The 21,994-nt window shown below is 39.8% G+C and overlaps 1 protein-coding gene across 4 annotated transcripts in view; it reads right to left on the reverse strand.

Annotated features, from left to right (window-relative positions):
• Dmxl2 (Dmx-like 2) overlaps window positions 1-21,994 on the reverse strand; it is a 136,709-nt gene that overhangs the window by 97,132 nt on the left and 17,583 nt on the right. For all 4 annotated transcript variants that reach the window (XM_006511085.4, XM_006511083.4, XM_006511084.4 and 1 more), the window contains exons 2-6: window positions 18,051-18,176; window positions 15,168-15,239; window positions 11,548-11,626; window positions 10,599-10,734; window positions 9,903-9,969 (exon numbers count right to left, since the gene is read on the reverse strand). In XM_006511085.4, the coding sequence (XP_006511148.2) occupies window positions 9,903-9,969; window positions 10,599-10,734; window positions 11,548-11,626; window positions 15,168-15,239; window positions 18,051-18,176 (480 nt within the window). The remainder of the gene's footprint in view (window positions 1-9,902; window positions 9,970-10,598; window positions 10,735-11,547; window positions 11,627-15,167; window positions 15,240-18,050; window positions 18,177-21,994) is intronic.

The raw sequence follows: 21,994 nt of genomic DNA on the forward strand, positions 1-21,994 counted from the left end.
AAAACACAAAACAATAAATTAAGAAAATTGCAAAAACCATTTGCCAGTACTTGGCTAATAATATGTTTCTATAAGTGATTTACAAAGAAAGCATTTAGCTAGCCAATTAAATTATTTCTATTTCTAAAGTATTTACAAGTATGACAACAGCCTTGATTTTACCACGTAAAATGTGTGTGTTAACACCCATGTTAACATGCATCTATGCACATACATGTGGAAGGAGAAGGGCACCCCAGAGGACTTCAGGTGTTCTCCTCTATCATCCTGTGCTTTACTGCCTTGAAGCAGGGTCTCTCATTAAATGAGGCGCTCACCATTTTAACTGGTATGGCCAGCCAGCAAGCTCTTGAGACCCACCTATCTCCTCCCCATATGATGCTGGAGTCACAGACTTATGCAGCCATGTCCATCTTTATATGTGAGTTCAGGTTAAGTAAGAGGCCCTGTCTTAAAATGTAATAAACAAACTAGTAAACACGGTGGAGAATGAAATATACCAAATGTAGACCTCAGGCTTACACACACATGTGCACTCACACATGAGTGCACACACACACACACACACACACACACAAACCCAGCAGGAAGACTCTTACTACTGTTAAAAAGCAACTAATATTCTGAATTCATAGCAATGTTCTCTTAGTGCTGATTCTCTTAGTGGTCTTTAAATTTGTCAAAATCCATTGAAATATGCTAAATTACCTCAGTAACTTAATTTAAAAAGGAAAAAGATGACAAAATTTGTGTATTCATTTTTAACAACACAAGAGTTGTCTGAGGCTAGGAGTGTAGCCCTGTGATACAGAATTTGTCTAATTTACATGAGGCCTTGGATTTAATAATAATAATAGTTATTATTTAAATATAAATAATACAATAATTTAATAATAATAAATAGGTTTTTCAAGCTGTGTGGCTAAGTTAAATTGTAGTACATTTGCTCACATGGTGGAAAATTACAGTACCCTTAAAAAGACTTTAGAACCAGGCATGAAAACACATACACACACATACACACACACACACCCCTCCCAGCACTGGACTGGGAAGGTTGAGCCAGGATGAATTGGAGACTACCTTGGGCTACATACTGAGAAACTATTGAAAAGAAAAAATTTTAATCTAGTACCTTGTGAGTAAGAATGGCTCATTAATAAGTAAAATTTTATTTAAGCTCAGATAAAAATTCCAAATATTCTTAAGCACAAGGAAAATTTAATTCCACATTTGTAAGAAATGAATCTTCTCAGCAAAAGTACCCAATAATATTCAAAATCCCGAAAGTAATTGGAGTCTCCTAACAGTTGAGCTGAAGTCCTGTCAGTGTGCTGCAGAGGAGAGGGAAGTGCTCTCTGGAGAGTCACACGGCTCCCATCTGCTTCATCAGATCTCACAGACTCCGCTTCTCAACACAACAGATGGGGGTATGGGGACAAAAACTGCCCAGCTTTCCAAAGTCAATTTTGTTCTTTTCTCAAGAGAATCTAAATTAATATTTTATCTTTTCAAAACCTGAAGAAATAATCTTCTTCAATCCAACACATTTGCTAACTAACCCTCAGAGGATCCTTACCGATAAAACCCTCCTATCATGCCACAGGATAAAACCCTCCTATCATGCCACAGCATGAAACACTCCTATCATGCCACAGGAATTATTAAACAGCTCTGTGGAGACTGAATACAAGCTTACAGAAATATAATTAAACAAGTAAAAATTCTCAGTAATCTTCTAAGGCTGCATGTAATAAAAATTCAAAGACAATGATTCTTAGTTCCTGAATATATAACCAAGGTGGAGGGCCTCGAAGAGCTTCCAATCTAGTCACCTACTGAAGGGAAATATGCTTTAACTCATGACTTAATCCTACACAACGGACAAAAGCATCTTTCATATTAGTGATGAGACTTCAAATAAAGGTTCATATACTGAACCTGGTTATCATCTGAAATCTTTAGTCAAGTCAAGTGCCAAGTGGGTAAGCCAAGAGGCACTCGCGGACCTGCCAACCCAGATGCAGGGCAAGATGAAATTGGAAGATCACAAGCACGAAGCCAGCTTTGGCAACTAAGACACTGGCTCAATTTGTTTAACTTTTTATTACACCTTACTGTTTATTTGTGTGTATGTGTCTGTATCTGAGAGTGAGCACACACACATGCCATGGTGTGCAAGTAGAAGACACAGGGCAATATGCAGTGTTCTGCTCTCTCCTTCAACCACACAGGCCCCTAGAATCAAACTCAGGTTGTCAGGCTTGCTAACAAATGCCTTTACCTGCTGAGCCATCTCTATGGCACCCAAAATATATTTCAAATGGGGAAGGGGTAAGGCTATAGCTCACCCCCTTATAGTGATAGATTTACCTTGCTTATACAAAATTCTAGATTCAATGCCCCATACCAAAAATAAAATAAAGTGTCAATGGCTCTGTCAAAAGACCATACACCTAAACCTGGCCTGGTGGCACATACCTGTCATCCCAGGTTAGGGGAGGCGGAAGGACCAGGAATCAGTTACATATGCATACGAGGCCTGTCTGAGCTAGGTCTCAAAAAATAAAAGCATATCACCAGGAGAGATCATGCACATCTTTAATCTCAGCGTCCAAGACATAGAAGCAATCAGATCTTTGTAAGTGAGGCCCAGCTGTCTATATAATTAGCTTTTAAAAAAAAAAAATCTATCCTATGGGACTCCGAGGCCTACACACACTCAGCCAAGTGCTCTGCCACTGAGTGGCAGGCAGCCCAACTCAAATGACTCTTGATTCAACTGCTATACAATTTTAGTATTTCAGAAGTGGCCATTATTCTACATGTATCTCCATATACAGCCTTATTAAGAAGCCAGCCTTCTGCTGTGGATGGTGTCACACCTTTTGCCGCAGACCCTCTGGTCCCCTTTCGACCAGAGTGCGTGGCAATCTTTAACTTCAGCCCTTGGGAGGCCAAGGCAGGTAGATCTCTGTGTTCAATCCTTAGGACTCACAAGATAGAATGAGATTCTAAACAGCAGTCCTTGGCCTTCATACCCTGGCACATGTGTGAGCACTCCAAACCCCAACATACAAAAGTAAATAAACTGGTTTAAGAAAAATCATAAATTAGACTATTTTTCAAATCATTATTTCTATGATCTTGAAAATAATTTTCCTTCATTATTAACTCATTCTTTTCAGGCATTGTTTTTAAAGTTCTCTGTGAATCTCTGCATTCTATGCAGAAACTCCCTTTTTATTACCCTTAAGTGACTGAATAAGCTTATCAAAACTTTCAGGGTTTTGTTTCTCATATCTAATTTCAGTAATTTTTTTCCTTCCAAATTACTTGTCCCAGCTGTCCTCATCTGTTGTAGCTGTGATGGTCCCTGTTGTCTTTGACTCCCTGCTTGCCACTTAGGTAAGCTGTTTGGGAGTGGAGAGAGAGGAAGCCCGTTGTACAAAAGGCTTCAGCAATCTCAGGGGCTGCAGAAGGCCTCAACCAAAAGTCAGCAAAAAGCTAGCCCTTCAGCCAGACTGATGCAAGAAATCACCTCTGCCCACTGGAGTAAGTCTGCAAGCTGATTCCCTAGCTATGTCTCCAGGTGAGAATCCAGGCTCTAAGCCACCTTCATTAGTGTTTCACACCCCTCATCAGAGCACCTAGCCAAGCCAAGACTCCTAATTCAAAAAGCTGAGATAATAATGTGTGGTGGAAGCTGCTGTGTTTGTAGTGTTACACAGTAAAATGAAAGCCAATATAGATATCTATTGATAAATATTATTGATAAATTTAAGGCAGACAAAGGGTACAGAGAATATGTTGGAAGGTGAGGTACAATTTATAAAGGTACCTAAAGAAACCTTGCTATCAAAGTGACAGTCAGGGGGCTGGTGAGATGGCTCAGTGGGTTAGAGCACCCGACTGCTCTTCCGAAGGTCCAGAGTTCAAATCCCAGCAACCACATGGTGGCTCACAACCATCCGAAACGAGATCTGACTCCCTCTTCTGGAATGTCTGAAGACAGCTACAATGTACTTACATATAATAAATAAATAAATCTTAAAAAAAAAAAAAGTGACAGTCAGAAGTAAAAGGAAAAGGCCACACAGATGTCTGGGAATGCAAGGTTGGGGGTTTAAGTGTAGCAACTCTATGTGTACATGTGCCAAACCTGTTTATGAACACTGATTCAAGTCTACACAGGTATGAAATAACAGGAAATATGACTGAAGGAATGATCCCTGGACCTACAGTCCAGTACAGTGTGCATGTGGGCCATTATAAAGCTTCTGGCTTTCCAAAAATGAAAAGGAAACCTCATGACAGGTTCAGGGGAGTGTTGAGACAGGGTCTTACTTTGTAGCTCAGGCTAACCTGACACAACAATCTTCTTACTTTGGGCTTCTCAGTGCTGGAACTAAAGGTGTGTGCCATATCTGATCTTTTGGCTTGGATTTTTAAAAAGAACACATTGAAAAGACAGGAACACAGTTAAAATCTGGAAGAATTGTTGTAGTAAAGTTTTAAAGACAGCACGTGATTCATAATGGTGGCTTGTAACTGAATTCCCATGGAGGCAATCAAGAAGCGCACAGGGTTTATGTGGATGGGCTCACTGTCCACTGTAGCTTAAAAAACTAGTGAGTAGATTATGAATACATCCAAAAAGAGATCCACAAGGATGGTAGTGGAGGTGAGGATCCAGGGATAAAGGGAGAGGGGCAAGCAACAGACACAATCTTGTCATCAGCATTTAAAAGATGGCATTTGAAAACTAAGAGAACAGCTATGTTTAGAGAAAAGATCCAAAAACTAAATCTGGGCACTACAATACGAAAAACCGCAGAGACAGCTGGTGTGGCATACACCCATAATACCAGGACTCAACAGGTAGAAACTAAAGGATTAGAAGGCCATCCTCAGCTATACAGGGAGCTAGAAACCAACCTGAGATCCATGGGACTCTGCACCGCCACCACCACCACCAAAAATAACTCTGCCCAAAGTTGCAGAAACAAAATAATGCAAAAAAAAAAAAAAAATTAAAGGACAATTACAAATAGGCAGAGGACAGATATTCTAGGCAGTGAAAATACTCTACACAACACTACAATGTCAGGTCCATGCACTCATAAATTTACTCAGGCCTGCTGGATGGGCACAAGAGTGAGTCTTAAGATAAAACACTAACTTTGGGTACCAAGAGTTGTCAGTGCAAGTTCATCAGCTGAAATAAATGTGGGCTGAACAGGAAGATGTACATGTATAAAGGGATAAGCAGTTCAGAGATTTCTCTGTGCCTTCCTCAGTTTTCCTGCGAATCCAAAGTACTCCTTTAAAAAAAAAAAAAAAAAAGGCTTTAAAAAGAAAGAAGTAACTAATGTGTTGACTCATGGTTGTAAGTTAAGTAAGAATCAACCACAGGCCTCAGTAACAGGAAGCTTCTGATGGCTCCAGAAGAGCTGGTAAGTGCTGGTAAGTGGTCTCAACTGAAATGAGGGAAACCCCATGGAGACAGAAAAAAGAAAACACCCTTTTTAGGCTCCACAAGGATGCAGGCAAACCCAACAGAAGCTGAGGGGTGTTTCTGTCATTCCTGCTTGTGGAAACAGACTCTAAGCCACTCTCCTGACAATACAATAAAAGTGTGTGCTTAGAATAAGCCTTCTCCGACTCAGCCCCCCACTGTTAGGATGACTACTAGCAGGAGCCACCATGCCTAGCCAATGAGAAGAGGGGACTTGCTATATTGAGGACTATATCAAGTCTTGCTATACCAAGACTGCTTTTAAAAGCATAGCAATTACGGCAGTGGCACAAGTACAAGGAATGGACACACTGAACAGAGCCCAGAACCAAATGTATAGAAGTGCAAACATTCGACTTATGACAAAGGTAGCTCCAGAGAGCAAGGAAAGAGAAGCCATTCAATACACTGTGTGGGACCCCTGGATATACAGACAGATACACAGAAAAAAATTAACTGCTGCTGTCTAACCATTCCCCCAAATTATGAAAATTACTAAATGTCAAGTACAAATATAAAATGCCCAGCTTCTCAACCAGGGGTTCTCAATGTAACAGGTGCTTTTGGTCCATCACTCATACCCAACAGGCTTAGCAATCTGGTGTGTCCGTTTCAACTGAAAGTCTACTTGCATCTCTATGTTTGAAGCATCTCTATGTTTGAACCATCTCAGTTCTAGCCTCGCCAGTCCTCTACCAATTACTGATGTGTAAAGAATATAAATAAGAAATTAATTTGGGAGGGTAAGGAAGTGTAAAAAAAAAAATCCGGGAGAAGTTGGAGAAGGAGAAAGAATATGATTAAATATACTGTATGAAAAATATTTTAAGTAATTTTAAAGAGTATGTACAATGACTATAATGTATATGAGTAATGCTGGCTCTCAAGAGTACCCACAGATTTAAATCAATTAATACACTTAAGAAAAGGCATGCAGCCATGTTCCTTAAGAATAGGCCTCAATCCAGTATATCTTGTCTGATATTTCCCATGTGATGACTTGTTAACTGTCACGGTGGCAGAATCTAGAATGGCCTCGAAGACAGGCCTCTGGGCACACCTGTGGAGGACTAGCCTGACTGCACTAACTAGGGGGAGGCAACCACCCACTGTGGGTACAAACATTCCTGAATATTCCCTGGCTAGGATCCTAGACTCCATGAAATGGGAAAGGGGGCTGAGAAGCACCGTGCATTTGTCCCTCTGCTTCGTGACTTAGGATGCAACAGGACCTGCCTCTGCAAGCTTCTGCCTCTGTGACTTCCCCATGATGACGGTCGTAACTCAGAACTGCAGCCAAAACTCACTTTTCTCCCTCAAAGTTGTTTTGTCAGAGTATTTTATCACAGTAGAATCAAAGAAACCAAGACACCTCCCATATTAACTATACATATCCTTATCTCAATGTGTGATTCTAAAGAAGCATGGAAATTAAGACCCAAAGTGCCATGAACTTGAAGAACAATTACCTCTGTTTCCATAACTACTATTTGAAGAAAATGCTTCAACAAAGCAGAGCAGTGTTAACAATCTGTGTGATATCTGCCTAGAAATCAAATATTTTGATACCACATGATGGTTGCTACACATCTCAAAATATTTTCACATATTTTACCTAGAAATTGTTAATGATCAAAACCTCTGCTAACCTGCATATGACTGTAACCTTCCTGTCTACAATGTGGTACAATTTTCCTATTATGTTCTTGTAACTCTTGAGCAACTACCTCTGTGTCACGCCACAAGACTGGGCCACAAGACAGTAAAACTGGACAGTTTCACAACTAGAGACACCCAAAGGAATCTAAGTCAGCATACTACAAAGAGCCGCCTGCATACCCATGTTTACTGAGCACTGTTCACAATGGCCAAGGTCTGCAAGCAGCTGAGGTATCTGTCAACAGATGAGTGCATAAAGTGATACATATATGGGCTTACCTTTGTTTCTGTTGTCTGGGAGGTATTTTTATGGGAGGAGGGAAACATTGCTTGAGACAGGTTCTCATTATATAGCCATGGCTGGTCTTGAACTCATAATCCTCCTGCCTCCACTTCAATCTCCCAAGTGCTAAGATTATAAAATACTGTGCCATCACAGCCTGCCATGAAGGAGTTGTTTTAAGAATTTTATTTATACATTTTAATTTTTATGTTCATTGGTGTTTTGCCTGCCTGCATGTCTGTGTGAAGATGGCAGATCCTGGAGTTACAAACAGTTGTAAGCTATCACATGCTGGAAATTGAACCTGGGTCCTCTGGAAGAGCATTCAATGTTCTTAATCACTAAGCCCCAGTCTGTCTGTCTGTCTGTCTGTCTGCAGAAGCTTACATGTATCACCCGTATACAGGAACCACAGAGTCCAGAAGTGGTCATTGGACTCCCTGGTACTGGAATTGCAGGCAGTTGTAAGCTACCATGTGGGTATTGGGGACCAAACTCAGATGCTCCAAAACAGTAATGTGTACTTTTAACCTCTGAGCCATCTCCCTAACACCCATAGTGGAGCTTTTTGTCTGCCATTAAAAAAAGTTAAACTTTGTGATTTTCAGAAAAACAGATCAAACTAGAACTCCTCTCGTGCTAAAAACAAGTTGTTGTCTGGCATGGTGTCTATTGTATGGCCATTTTGCCAAAAGGAAAGAAATGCCAAGATGTCCCTAATGCTCAGAACTTAAAGTGACCCAGGATAACACACTTGAGAATCAGCCCAGGGTACATTTCTGCCTATGGAGCGCTTACAGTCTTCTATAAGAACAATTTCTTCCCCCAGTTTATGAAATGGCAGAATTGAGTATGGATTTTTAAACTCTAGAAACAGGAAAATAATTACCTAATGCTACTGAGGAATAGCATAGCACTTTTAAACTTGAGTTTAGATAGCAAGTGACTGCAAGGCAGACCTGTAGAGTCTGGCAAAACTCCCAACACCTAGGAGCCAGAGAGTCTGACTGGTTGCTACTCTTTCTAAAGCAGGTAGATACGGTCCCTCCAGGTAGACCTAGACATCCCAATGGGTTTCTAGGATAAAAGTTCACTGAGACCACTCAGTGAATCAACACTCTCTGAATTTCCAAGTTTTGACAGCCTCCAAATAGTAATGCTGATTGTACAAATCTGAACAGAGTCCACAAGCTAAACTTACAGCCTAACAGCCTGAGAATACTGGCCTGGGCAAGGAAGAAAAGCAAAGAAGGTGAGAACGTCAGTCAGCCAACAGCAGCTTCCCAGAACTATCTGGCACTATCTATGAAGCCTACAGAGCCAAACGACCTAGGGTGCACTCAAGCCATACATGCCTAACACATGGTGCAAGACCCTCACCACAGCAGCACTAAATTCCCATCATGAATGGCATGACAGGATGGTGGGAAAAGAAGGGAGGAGTCAGTAAGCCATATTCAACCACACACAGATGAACTCAAGACTTGATTCTGAGATTAAATTGTTTTAAGTTTTAGAATAAAATAATGGATTAGTCAAACCACAGCCTGTAAGCTACTCTAACAAATCCCTTCTATATTTGCTTTCATTCCATTCTGTTCCTCTTGAGAACCCTGACTAATACGCGCATAGCAACATACTGTCTGAGAATAAAGAAAGGAAAGAAGAATGGTGGGGGACAGGGGTGGGAAGGAGGCAGAGAATGTCACTGTGAATCCAGCGGCACACGTCTACCTTTTTTTTTCTTGTCCTTTTGGAGACTGGGTCTTCCCTGCAGCTATGGCTGATCTCCAACTCACAGAAATCCATCCTCCTCTGCCTCCTGAACACTGAGATTAAAGGCATGTGCCTGTCAACTCCTGACCTGCCTGCTCCTACTTCCCCTTGCTCAGACTATAGGAGTGCTTCATCCTGCCCAGCTCACATCTACTTTTTAAATAGAACTACATTATAGGAAATAGAAAACAAATCCAATAGAAAAGCAAAGTGGAAGAAGAGAACTGATCCTTGTAAGTTGACTCCCACGCATCATTCACGCTCACTCACTCTAGCCCTACCGTCCCTCCCCCACTCTGTTTCTGTCTCTCATACACACCATATACACAATAAATGTAATTTTTTTTCATATAATTGCACTAAAGTAAAATAGGAATAATAGCAGCCATTATTTCCCAAGTGTATAATACCTGTAGAGATCACACCAGATCTTTTAGAAACATTTCCCCATTTACAGAGCTGAGAACTAAGCTCAGGACTTCACCAATAGTAACCACTGCTCACTATCACTGAGCTGTATCTCCAGCCTCACAAACATTCTTACTATTCTTCACAAGCAAGTTTTGCAGGAAAATCTCAATTTATGGGAGACAGAACTGGAAATGAACGTAAGGGATATTTTCAGGTGTTTTGCTAGAGTGCTTTATTTTTGGCTTGCTCCCTTACCTTTCCAGCAGTGGCAAAGTATTCACCATCAGGAGACCATTCCATCAGATGTACAGACACTGAGGTTCTAAGAACAAACAAAACCAGTGTATTCAGAACAGTATGTTCTATGTATAAATGGTCAAAACAAGATATTCCTAATATCAATATCACAATCATCATAACAGGATTTTTCTGCCCTCATAACAATACAAAGAATTCCACCTTCCTAAAATCATTAATAAAACTAACCCAAAGTATACTTTCAAAAACAAAGAATATAATACCCATACATGATATTGCTACATCCATATCAATCAAAATCCTCATTGTAACATTACAAGCTGAGTCTCACCGTCCCTGGATAACTGGGAATCTTTACATAACCTGTGCCGACACCAACAGGCAGTCATCGTTGCACTCCAAAAGGTGGCTGGAGCTTCCAAGCCTTTCCCTCACTCTTATTTCAACACACTGTGTCATTTTGTCAACTCAAGGACTGAACTATAAATATAATTTTTTTTTACTTTTGGAAGAACAATTAACTAAACCACAGATTAAAAAATAAATAATGATATTATAGTAAGTTTTAGTTTTAAAAAGTCTACCTTTTAAATTTCAAAACTACAATACCACCAAAAAATAAAGACCTCTGTAAGAAAGAACATAATTTAGGAGATTCAGTGAATCACTGTCTCAACAGACACAGACACTAACTTGCACTGCCAGATGCACTTCCAATCATTTAAAACAGGAGGGGCTCTATTATCAACATCTTCCTCCTCTTCTAGAATATCACCGCCTGGAGGAGCCCACAGCTGAATCGAATCCGTTGCTGTCAGCAATCTGTTATCTGAAAGTTTAAAAGTGTTCTGATGAATAACCCAGGATTATCTAAGAATAGAAATGCACACATGGGTTCTGTTAGGTCTATAAACTAGTAAGTTTTGAAAATATACAATACCAGCTATGAAAAACACATGGGTCACTTCAACAGAAATCCCCTACAAGATGAAAAACATGAAAAAGAGCCTAAGCAAGGACTGTTATTAGGGAAAACTTGAGGGAAAAAACCCCACTGCCCAGGGCTTACTCTGGCAAGCAAGCCTGACAGGAGCTGAGGTAGAGTACCACAGCTCAGACGCCTGCTACAGTGTAAGTATTCTTATGATATGATCAAAACTAAAAGTGAGTTTATTACATGGAATATAAACAACCCTCATTAATTGTAAACATAAAAGGGTAACAGCTTTGTATCATTACAGGTTTCTAATCTTTGCAAATTAAAGACAATAATTTCTTGAAATACACCATAATAAAATAAGGATGTTTTCCGCCCCTGTCTTATAAATTTATCATTTTGTAGATAAAATAAGAGTAAATTACATCACATGTTAACTAAAACAAAAAAAAAAAAAACAACACACACACACAAAACAAATCACTGGTTCTTGAAATAAAGCAGTAGAAAGCAAAGGCTAAAAAGCAGAGAGAAGAAAACTAAGTTCTGTGCAAAGCAATGTATACAGAAAAAACAAGCCTGTATTCACTCATCAACAAAAATACATTTGTAATGTTTTTTATCATCAAAGATTATGACATTTTAATTAAGTACATTCAAATCAAATGCTTCATTTTAATAATTTTAAGTACAGCTGCTAAATACCTTGAGGGTCCCATGCTAAGTTGTATGTCACGGAACTCAAAAAAAACTGTCCAGTTTTAAGCCACTGACACTTGAGTTGCTGAAACATGTAGAGAGAAGAAAAAAAAAGGATGTTTTTAAAATACCCCAAATTCTACCATTTTGTCACTTTCTTCAACTTAAAACAAACTTACAAAGATTTAAATATTTCATTACTATTTTAAAATTACTTCAACAAAACCCACTTACAGGTCACACTGCCATATTAAGCTGCTTGCTGTGCCCAACTAAACATGTTCTCTCAAGCTTCCTTCTGTCTACAAACACATTTTCAGTACGTGGGCATCCTTTCCTCCACTTCTCCATCTAAAAAGCCCTCTTTCATAATGCTTTGCATAAATCATGGTGTCTGTGAACTCTAACACCCTTCCAGCGTCTGAAACATTTCCACGCTGTCATGACAACACTGACTACAGACTTATGTTTGCGTGTCTGCCTTTCCTACTAGACAGCAGCCCTTTAAGGGAAGGAAGGATGTCATAGTCATTGTGGGGGTTGTCACTGTTGTGTGACATCTTATGCTTGTCTGGTTGTTTTTGTTCTTTAAAAAAAAAAAAAAAAAAAACAGGGTCTAGTCTCAAGTAGTCCCAGCTAGCCTGGAACTTGCTATGTAGCAAAGAAATGGCCTAGAGCCCCTGACACTCTGCCTCTACCTCCCAAGTGCTGTTATGGGGACCTACTAGCATGGCCAGTACATCTGCTTGTTGGTAGGACTGGGGTTAGGAAGGGTGTGAGTGAGGAGTTTTTAGTTTTGATTTTGTCCTTTTCGTTTGTCGTTCTCTTTGGGGTTTGAGATAGGGTCTAGCCATGTAGCCCAGTCCTGGTTGTAGTGATCCTCCTGCTTCTGCCTCTGAGCTAGACTACTGCTCTAATCTTTTTCCTTCAGCTCATGCCACGCCCATTATAAAATTCGTCTTATTAGGGCTGGAGATGGCTCAGTAGCTATGAGCACTTGCTGCTCTCCCAGATGACCCAAGTCCTGCTCCTACCACCTGGTGCGGGAGCCTTACAACCACCTGTAACTGTAGCTACAGGGAGCTGACACTCTCTTCTGGACTCCATGGGCACCTGCATGCACGCATGCATTCTCACACACACACACACAAATGAGAGGGGGAGGGAATAAAAATAAATCATTTTGAAACTTTTATTAATGCACAGAAATGGACTCACTGTTTCAAGTTAGATAAAACTCCCAAAAAGACAACATTTTTTAAATATATATGTAATTCACATATGTGATCTGTTATATTTGAGTATTTTCTATCTAATCCTTTCATTCTATAAGGAGATTAAACTTTTGGGATATAGTATTCTAAATAAACCAAAGTATATATTTCTTTGTTAAAAAAAATAAATAAAGCAAAACAAAAACACAGTACAACATAGTCCCATCACATATGTGACATGCACAGGTCAGAGGCTGTGAGCCCACATGTGGGTCCTGGGAACCTAACACACGTACGCTACAAGGCAGTTAGTGCTCGTTAACCAATACCCATCTCTCAAGCCTCTGAGCCTGAGTTTCCTTTGCTGTGTTCCTAGTCAGTCTGTTGGTTTGTTTTTTTGTTTTGTTTTGTTTTTTTGTTTTTTGAGACAGGGTTTCTCTGTAGCCCTGGCTGTCCTGGAACTCACTTTGTAGACCAGGCTGGCCTCGAACTCAGAAATCCGCCTGCCTCTGCCTCCTGAGTGCTGAGATTAAAGGTGTGCGCCACCATGCCCAGCCCCTAGTCAGTCTTTATTTGGGGGTTGAGAGAGATCAAATCCAGAGCCTTGTAAATATTAAACAAGAGCTCAGCCAATGATCTATACCTCTAGATGACTCTTAGACACTGTACAATTTAATAACTATTTTTATAATGAAAAAACTGATGTGTTCATTTAGTTTAGAAATATAAAAACTTGAATAAGATTTCAATTAAAGCTGGTTTTTAGAAAACCTTTCGAGATGGGCACAATGGCTCACATTGGCAGTTCCTGCATGGTCTGAGTCTGAGACTAAAAGAGAACAGCTTGAGCATGGGCATTTGAAGCCAGCCTAGGCAACATAGCAAGACCTCATCTCAGCATGTAAGTGAAGTGAATGAAAATCCTAACTTTCTTACAGGGCTACTGACGTAGCTCAGGTGGTATGGCGCTTGCCCAGCACCCCCACAGCCCTCGGTGACCCCCAATACAACATAAACTAAGAGGGCTAGTGCTTGCCTACTACACGAGCATTCCAGCGTAGGAGGAGGAGGGTGAATTCAAGATCATCATCTGATAAATAGTGAGTTCAAGGCCAACCTAAGGTAGATGCAACCCTTTCTCAAAAAACACTTGTGTGAGTGTAGGTGCACACATATCAAAGCACACGTGTGGACATCAGAGGACACTTGAGGGTCCAGTTCTCCCTTCTACCTTATTCAGACAGGGTTACTTTGTTATCTGCCACTAAGTATAGCAGGCAAGCTCCTGATTCTCCTGATTCCATCTCACTACTGTACCCAGCTTTGCATGGGTTCAGGGTATTCAAACTCAGGTCCCCACACTTGTACAACATCTAAGCCTTATTCTCCAGCCCCCGTGTGTAACTTATAAACTGGTTGATGATTCTAACCATATAGGATTTCCTTAACATTAAATAATATAAAACACAGAACTGAGTATATATGTGAATGGCTCTTAATGTGATGTACAAGACCATTTATCTGGTTAGTGAGCTTACCTAAGTATGTAACTCCACTAAACAAATATTTAGGGAGGTCTGAATATACTCTACATTCTAAATAACTGAACTGAATACATTCTAAAATAAAAAATGGGATGTAACAATAATCAAAAGAACCAAGCTGCCTACATGTATAGGACCTTATGTTCTAACTATAAACAATATACAAACTAGTGCTATAGAAAAAGCTTAAACTAGATAAGCAGATCAGGGCACAGTGGCTCATGCCTATGATGCCATCACAAAAAAGGTTGGTGAGAGACAGAAATAATGAAAGGAGGATTTGCAGCTCCCAGCACAGCCAGGCCTCCCATCCCAGAGGAGGTATAGTACACGAACCCACAGAACCTAAAGGGAGGGCGACTAAAAGCAGCAGAAGAGCAAGTGTGGCTGGATTCTGAAGAACAGCATGGGAGGAAGAAGGGAGGTGAGAGACTACCTGCAAGTTTACAATCTGCAAGAAATATTGCGCCCTTAGAGATTATAAAAAGAGAAGTTATACACCCTCTCTACTGAGAAGAAAGAAAAAGGGGCCATCAGAATAGAAAACTAGTACCAGAGACTAGCAATAACCCAAGCAAGGGAAGAGCAGTTCGGACTAGGGTAGATCTCAACACAACAAATGGCAATTAGTAATATTCCAGAGACTTAGGATTCTACAAAACCTTCACTACACTTCACAGACATTCATACCCACTGTTTGTACTGCTTCCTGAGCAGCTCTCTACTATGGAGTCTAAGGAAACCAGAAAACTAGATTCAAAAGTTAACCAAAACTAAATAATAATAATAATAATAATAATAATAATAATAATAATAATAATGAGAGTAACCAGATTCTTAGGAAATTCTGCTATCAGTGAATACTTACACTGTTTCTCTTATGAGAATTTACACCCAGGGGTTCAAAAATACACACAGCATTCCCATATGAAGCTGCAACCTAAAAGAGAATGAACATGACATTAGTGCTTAGAAAAGAGTGAAATAGAGACAGCCTTCTCCATATAATAACATATAAACTAATTTCATACAATCCAATTCCAATATATCTCCATGGTTTATTTCTTCAAATAAACCTGGCAGTATAGTAGATTTAACAATCTCTGCTACCAAAAACTTCAGTAGCCTTGTTTTAAAGTTACAAAGGAGACAAGATCTCAGGTAACCTGGGATAGCCTCAAACTTGATAGTAGCTAAGGCTAGCCACAAACTCCTAATCATCCTGTGCACCTCAATATCTATTTTAACAAATTACATTTTCTAGAAGAATTTATTTTGGGACCAGGAAGATAGCTGAGTAAAGGCACTTGCCACCAAAACTGATAACCTGAGAAAATCTCTAGAACCCACATAGCACAAGAGAACTGACTCCTACAAGCTGTCCTCTGACCAGTACACACACAGACACACACACACACACACACACACACACACAGACACACACACACGAGCACAGTAAATTAACAGATGTGATTTTCAAATTTTTAATAGTTTTAATATGGAGATAACTTTAGTGACAAAAATACATCTTAGCGGTACATCTCTTTATCAGCAATGTTTATAATCCAGTGGGGAAAAAAATAAAAATCGTGAGAAGTTTTAAGACTATGTCACAAAAATGGCTTTAATTATACCATCAAACAGAAACCACCAATTGGGAAATCACCTTGAAGAAGGAACAGAAATAACAAAGAAAGAAATCGCTGAACTATGCAGAGCACCCAGATGGAGCAGCTGCTGTGAGTCTCCACTGGAGGGGGTTGGGGGTGAGGGCCAGGACTGCTCTGCTCCAGACCAGACCTGATAAGAAGGGCTGCAAGTCCCTCCACTCCAAGGGGCTGCCAGAGCCCAAGTCTAACAACTGCTGGAAGTAGTTCCCAATTCATCATCCTCTTGAGGAGGAAAAATCAGCATCAGGAAACAGACCAAAGCCCTCCCTTCTAACACCATTGACTCTGATTAATCCACAAAACAAGCCTTCGAAGACAAAGGTGTTAGTCCACAGTACAGCAGGGGAGCTACTTAAATGCCTGGCTAATAGGAAGTCACAATTGTGACAGTTAGCATCACAGGAACTGAAGATAAAAGACTAAAATACAAGACCATGGCAGAAAAGATGCAATACTTTAACCATCTTTTCCCAGGTGAGGAGAACAGATACAGGCTGTCCGCTTGCTTCATATGGTTATGAACACAAACATCTTCCATACTTTAGTGATCTTTCTGTTTCTGAGATTAAGTCTTACTATGTTGCCCAAGCTGGCCCTAAATTAGTAGGTTCAAGCAATCCTCTAGTCTCAGCCAGCTTTATTGTATATATTTTTTAAATCCTTACTCCCACAAGATGTATTAATTGGGGCTGGTGAGATGGCTCAGTGGGTAAGAGCACCCGACTGCTCTTCTGAAGGTCCAGAGTTCAAATCCCAGCAACCACATGATGGCTCACAACCATCCGTAACGAGATCTGACTCCCTCTTCTGGAGTGTCTGAAGACAGCTACAATGTACTTCCATATAATTAATAAATAAATAAATATTTAAAAAAAAAAAAAAAAGATGTATTAATTGTGATTATCATGGATACTTAAGTAATTTATAAAAATTGGTTGGCAATTATCATTCAACCTGAGGCAAGCTTAAAGCTACCTTGTTTGGCCTAGAGAGAAGATTGACCAAAAAAAAAAAAAAAAAAAAAAAAAAGTAATGAAAGAAAGAAAGACAGCTCTCAGTGTTCTCTAAATTAAACCTAAGCAACGCTTATGGAAAAAATACATAAACTCAGAAAAGCAAGAAGCAAATTTCAGAGGCCACCAGAGAATGTAGTGTTGCAAGTGTGTTAGTGCCAAGTAATGGTGCATTTATGTAACTATTAAGCCTGATACAAACAGTTGAATACAGCAGGGGAAATGGAATAATAAAGTAATCATAATTTATTATTCAGTATAAATTTACATGATTACCATTGAGATCCTGATTTAACATATCCTTGATAGGATATTATCCGGTAAAGAACCACCTCGAGAAAATGAAGAATATTTAAATACTATCATTATCTGCCATAGTTTTAAAACTTCCTTTTTATAACCTTGTAGTGACATACAACTGTCATACAATACTGCTCTTACTGAATTCACAGAATACATATATATATATATATATCAAATATACTATATTAGTATTCATTGTATATTGCTTGAAAAAAAAGGGGAAAAAGAAAATCTGAGAAAGAAGACTTTAGATGAAGCCTTAAAACTATTTCAAAATAAATCCTCAGTTCCAAAGTTGGAATAAATTCTTAAATATTTACTCAACAAACTTCCCCTAAAGTAACAAGTATACAAATACCTATGTGGCACGCACTACATTAGACACAACTCCCCAAACTCCCTGATAAACAGCCACTGTCACTGCAGATGCAGGCTCAGGTCTGCTACCCCAGCTCACAGCAGATGCTCATCAGGAAGCTCACTCTGTTTCCAGGAGTGAAGACCAGCCTGCACGCCACAGTGAGACTTCATCTCAAAAACAAACAACGATGGGATTGGGATTTGGAGGAAACTGAATCCTCCTCCCTCGATGGCTTAAAGGTTACAGAATTAAGGCTGCGAGGCCTGCAGCCCTTTCAACATGGCATGTCCACTGGGAGAACTATCAGCACATCTTCAGCATTACAGCACGTCACAGTTCATGTACAAGTATTCTCCAGTTACGAGCATGTAAATGACATTTAGTTAAGTGATTAGGTCACTTACTCTCCCATGCTGGTTGGAGCATTCCACACAACTGACTTGGATGTTCCCATGCTTAGCACCAGGGATGATCTGCACACATTCAAAGTCACTCGCCAGAATAACAATATCACAGCCTGATCCATATGCCTAAAAAGGAAAAGTTGTGTGACATTGTAAGAGATATAATTTTTAGTTATTATTACATATTATTTTATCTTGGATTCTGTTACTAATATAAAGATATTCCTTGACATTATCTTACAAAATACTTTAATACACAAATAAGAACATTAAATATCATATCAAAAAAACCATGCCTTTAATCCCTTTAATGCACTCAGCAGTCAGAGGCAGGTGGATCTCTATGAGTTCAAGGCTAGTCTGGTCTACAGAGCTAGGACAGCCAGAGAGAAACAGAAACCCTATCTCAAGAAACAAATAAAAAGCCAGGCGGTGGTGGCGCATGCCTTTAATCCCAGCATTTGGGAGGCAGAGGCAGATGGATTTCTGAGTTCGAGGCTAGCCTGGTCTACAGAGTGAGTTCCAGGACAGCCAGGGCTATACAGAGAAACCATGTCTTGAAAAACAAAAAACAAAACAAAACAAAAACAAAAACAAAAAAACAAAAAAATCATATCAAAAAATAAACCAATGGCATTCCACGCATTATCATTCAAAAGCTGCTTTCAACAGGCAAAAGTTCTTCCGGTTTTATACACGACAGCTTCCACTGCTGCAGCAGAAGAATCACTGATTAGTTTCTCTCTAGCGCACATCTCTTTTTTATTATTCCCTAAAGGAAATCATATAACCCACACTTGAAAATACTAAAGGCACTGAAAACAGCAATGCAGTCTCAGGATTCAAACCAGGCTTAAGAAAAATCAAGATAGACATCAGAGAAGCACTTTGTAGCACAAGCTACAAGTTGAAGATCTGGCAAAATCAATACGAAGACACAAGGCAAGATGCCACACACTTAAGACACCGCTAGGTAAATAGCCCATCCAAAACAACAACAACAACAGTTAACTGCCATGATAGATCTACATGACAGTGGCAAAAGATAGAGGCTATACTACTTAATAAAGACATCATATTCTCTTTAATCTCCGGGGGGAAAAAAACCTAAAAGGCTGATATTTATACTACTGTTTTTGTTATATTATTATTACTATTACTATTATATAAAGAGTTGAGTTCATTAATGTGCCTAGGATTTAACTAGGAAGTGTCCAAACTCAGGCCTATGATCCTTACACTCTTCCCTGAGTTACAAGTCAAGTAAATACTATTCAGACAGGAATGTGCTGGGGGTGGGAGGCAGAGGGAACTTCAAAAATGGCTTCTGTTCATAGCAAATCCAACAGGAACCTGGGGTGCCTGCAAGGGTAGGCACAAAAGATGAGATCTTTCTGCAGAGAGACACTGGGAGGGGGAGGGCAAACTGACTGCTGCTTCTCCGGAGAAGTATCAGTGCAGCTGCCTCTCTAACAGGTCGGTCGCTGCTCACGTCGCTAAGCAGTCCTCTCCTGCTCAGCCCCTGATGAGCACTTTAGTCCTCCTCGTTCCCATGCACTAAATTTACAAATAACCCCAGGTTATCCCAATTCAAGATCAACAATTCAATCACATCTGCAAAATTCCTTTGGTCATAAGGACTGGGGCACAGCCATCATGACTATGGTTTCTGTCTACCACTTAGGACCATAGACGAACTAGACACTGAGCAATAAATCTGAATGGACTGAAATCATGTAACTGATCATGTGAGCACTAAGCAAAGAGAAAAATCTCATGTATTTAGAAAATTTAATATACTACTAAATTACATCCCTGACAAAGAAATCACAAAGAAAACAGGTACTCCATATAAGAAAGACATTTTAACATGTGCATGTGTGTGTATGTATGTGTGTGTAAGTGTGTGTGTGTAAGTGTGTGTGTGTAAGTGTGTGTGTGTAGGGGGCAGGCAACTAAAGCACTGTATGCACAGAAGTTTATTATCTTTTAATTCTTATAGTAGCAAGATAAAAAAATTATTAATAAGCTAAGTTTTCACCCAAGAAGCCAGACAAGACAGCTAATAAAAGTCAAGTGAGTTCTGGTTAGTCAGCAGGCAGAAGGACAAGTGTGAGAAAAACAGAAAAAGAATTCTTAAAAGTTGAACCTTTGAAAAGATTCAAAGGGAAACATACCTTTTGAATTCTGCAATGGTTCTCAAACCTGGCTACATTGAACTTACCTAAGACAACTGTTTAAAAATGCATCCCAAACTTTCCAGCTCTGAGTTTCCTGTGTAAAAGAGCATGGGTGGATACGGAAGGATGACCACAAGGTCAAGGCCAGCATGAACGACACAGGGTCAAATGAAACCATTTTCAATCCAAAACTAAAACAACAACAAACTAGGCATGGTGTAAGGAACTTGTAGTCTCAACCTTAGGAGAGGTAGAGACAGGCAACCTAACAATTTTTGGTTCCAAAACTCTTAAGTATCAAAAAAAAAATTTTTTTGATCAAAGAATGTGGAGCTGAGAAAGGTAGCATAGCCTCCCAGCTGATAATTTCCAGTGAGCGATGTAATGGATACAGAAGCCTACAGAAGGAATCTGAGAGTCAAGGGCACGTGGATCAAGGGCACGTGGATCTCGGAGTTGGAGGACAGCCTAGCCTGATCTACAAAAGTGAGTCCCAGGACAGCCAGGTGACATAGAGAAACACAGTCTCAAAACAAAGATAAATAAACAAAATAAAATAAAATAAAGTTAAAATGTCATCTACAAAACCTATACATAATCTATAGTTACTAAAAATATTTTAAATTTCAGAGATCAAAAGTGATTTTGCTCTGTTCTGCAAGAGCTCAGGTTTTGTCTGAGGAAGAATTTCTAGTACAAGAGGGAAATGAGCGTGTAGTAAGCAAATGCTAGCATCGCTCCCGGGCGTATGGGGGGGAGGGGCTCTGTACTAGGTAAATGAGGCAGCTGACATCACTGGGCATGGCTCTGATATCACTGTATGGAGATGCTTCCCATGCAAAGGAGAGACAAGATTATTTCTGCAGCCTTGCCACATGGCTAGGACTACAAAATAGAATGACCCTCTCCCTTCACTTTAAAAGTTGTTTTCAACTCTTGATGAAAAAGTTACTATCATCTAGTAAAAGGGAACCATACTGTGAAACAGCATTCTGCATTGCCATGATAAAGGCACTGTCTTGCTTTGGAGACTGGCAGGTGGCTGGAGCTGATGAAATGTCTGTACTCCAGCCTTTCTCACTTCAGTTTTAGACAATTGCACTGACAATGTTATTTCTATTACAAAAACCTAGCATTCTAATTCACTTTATCCAACCTCTTGCACTTGTTAGATATTTCAAATAAACTAAATACAATGTCAAGTAACAGGCACGCTGGCTCAGGCTTGGCGTCCCAGTTCTTGAGAACCTGAGGGAGGAAGATTACTTTGAGTCCCATGCCAGCCAGGGCCAAAGATTAAGACCTCGTCTCAAAACACCAGTAACAACAAAATTGAGTATAAAAACCCAAATGTTTGAAATGTTTACATGAATCTGATTTTCCCTAAGAAAGTACAAAATATAAATACAATGTGTCAATTGCTGGTGAAGACAAAATCTAGGAAATGCCTCCTTAGGCAATTTCATCAAGGTGTACTGTATTCTGTAACCAAGCAAAGAACTGAAGAGAGTTACTCTCTGTCTCATGGTTATACAAGTTACCTTCAGAAACCAGTCTTGGGAGGTGATGTTGACCTACGAATAGGTCTAGTAGCCAAAGACACAAAGCACAGACTGACAAATTCTTCCCAAGAGCTCATGCACAGCCACACTTCCATGGTCCCAACTAATCTCCTATAATCCCAGCTAATCAGCCACCAGCCTGGACAGCATAGGGTGAATCTATCTCAAAAAGAAGAAAGAAAAGAAAAGAAAAGGAGAGGAG

The sequence above is a fragment of the Mus musculus genome, chromosome 9, assembly GCF_000001635.26.
Source record: "Mus musculus strain C57BL/6J chromosome 9, GRCm38.p6 C57BL/6J".
NCBI lineage: Eukaryota > Metazoa > Chordata > Mammalia > Rodentia > Muridae > Mus > Mus musculus.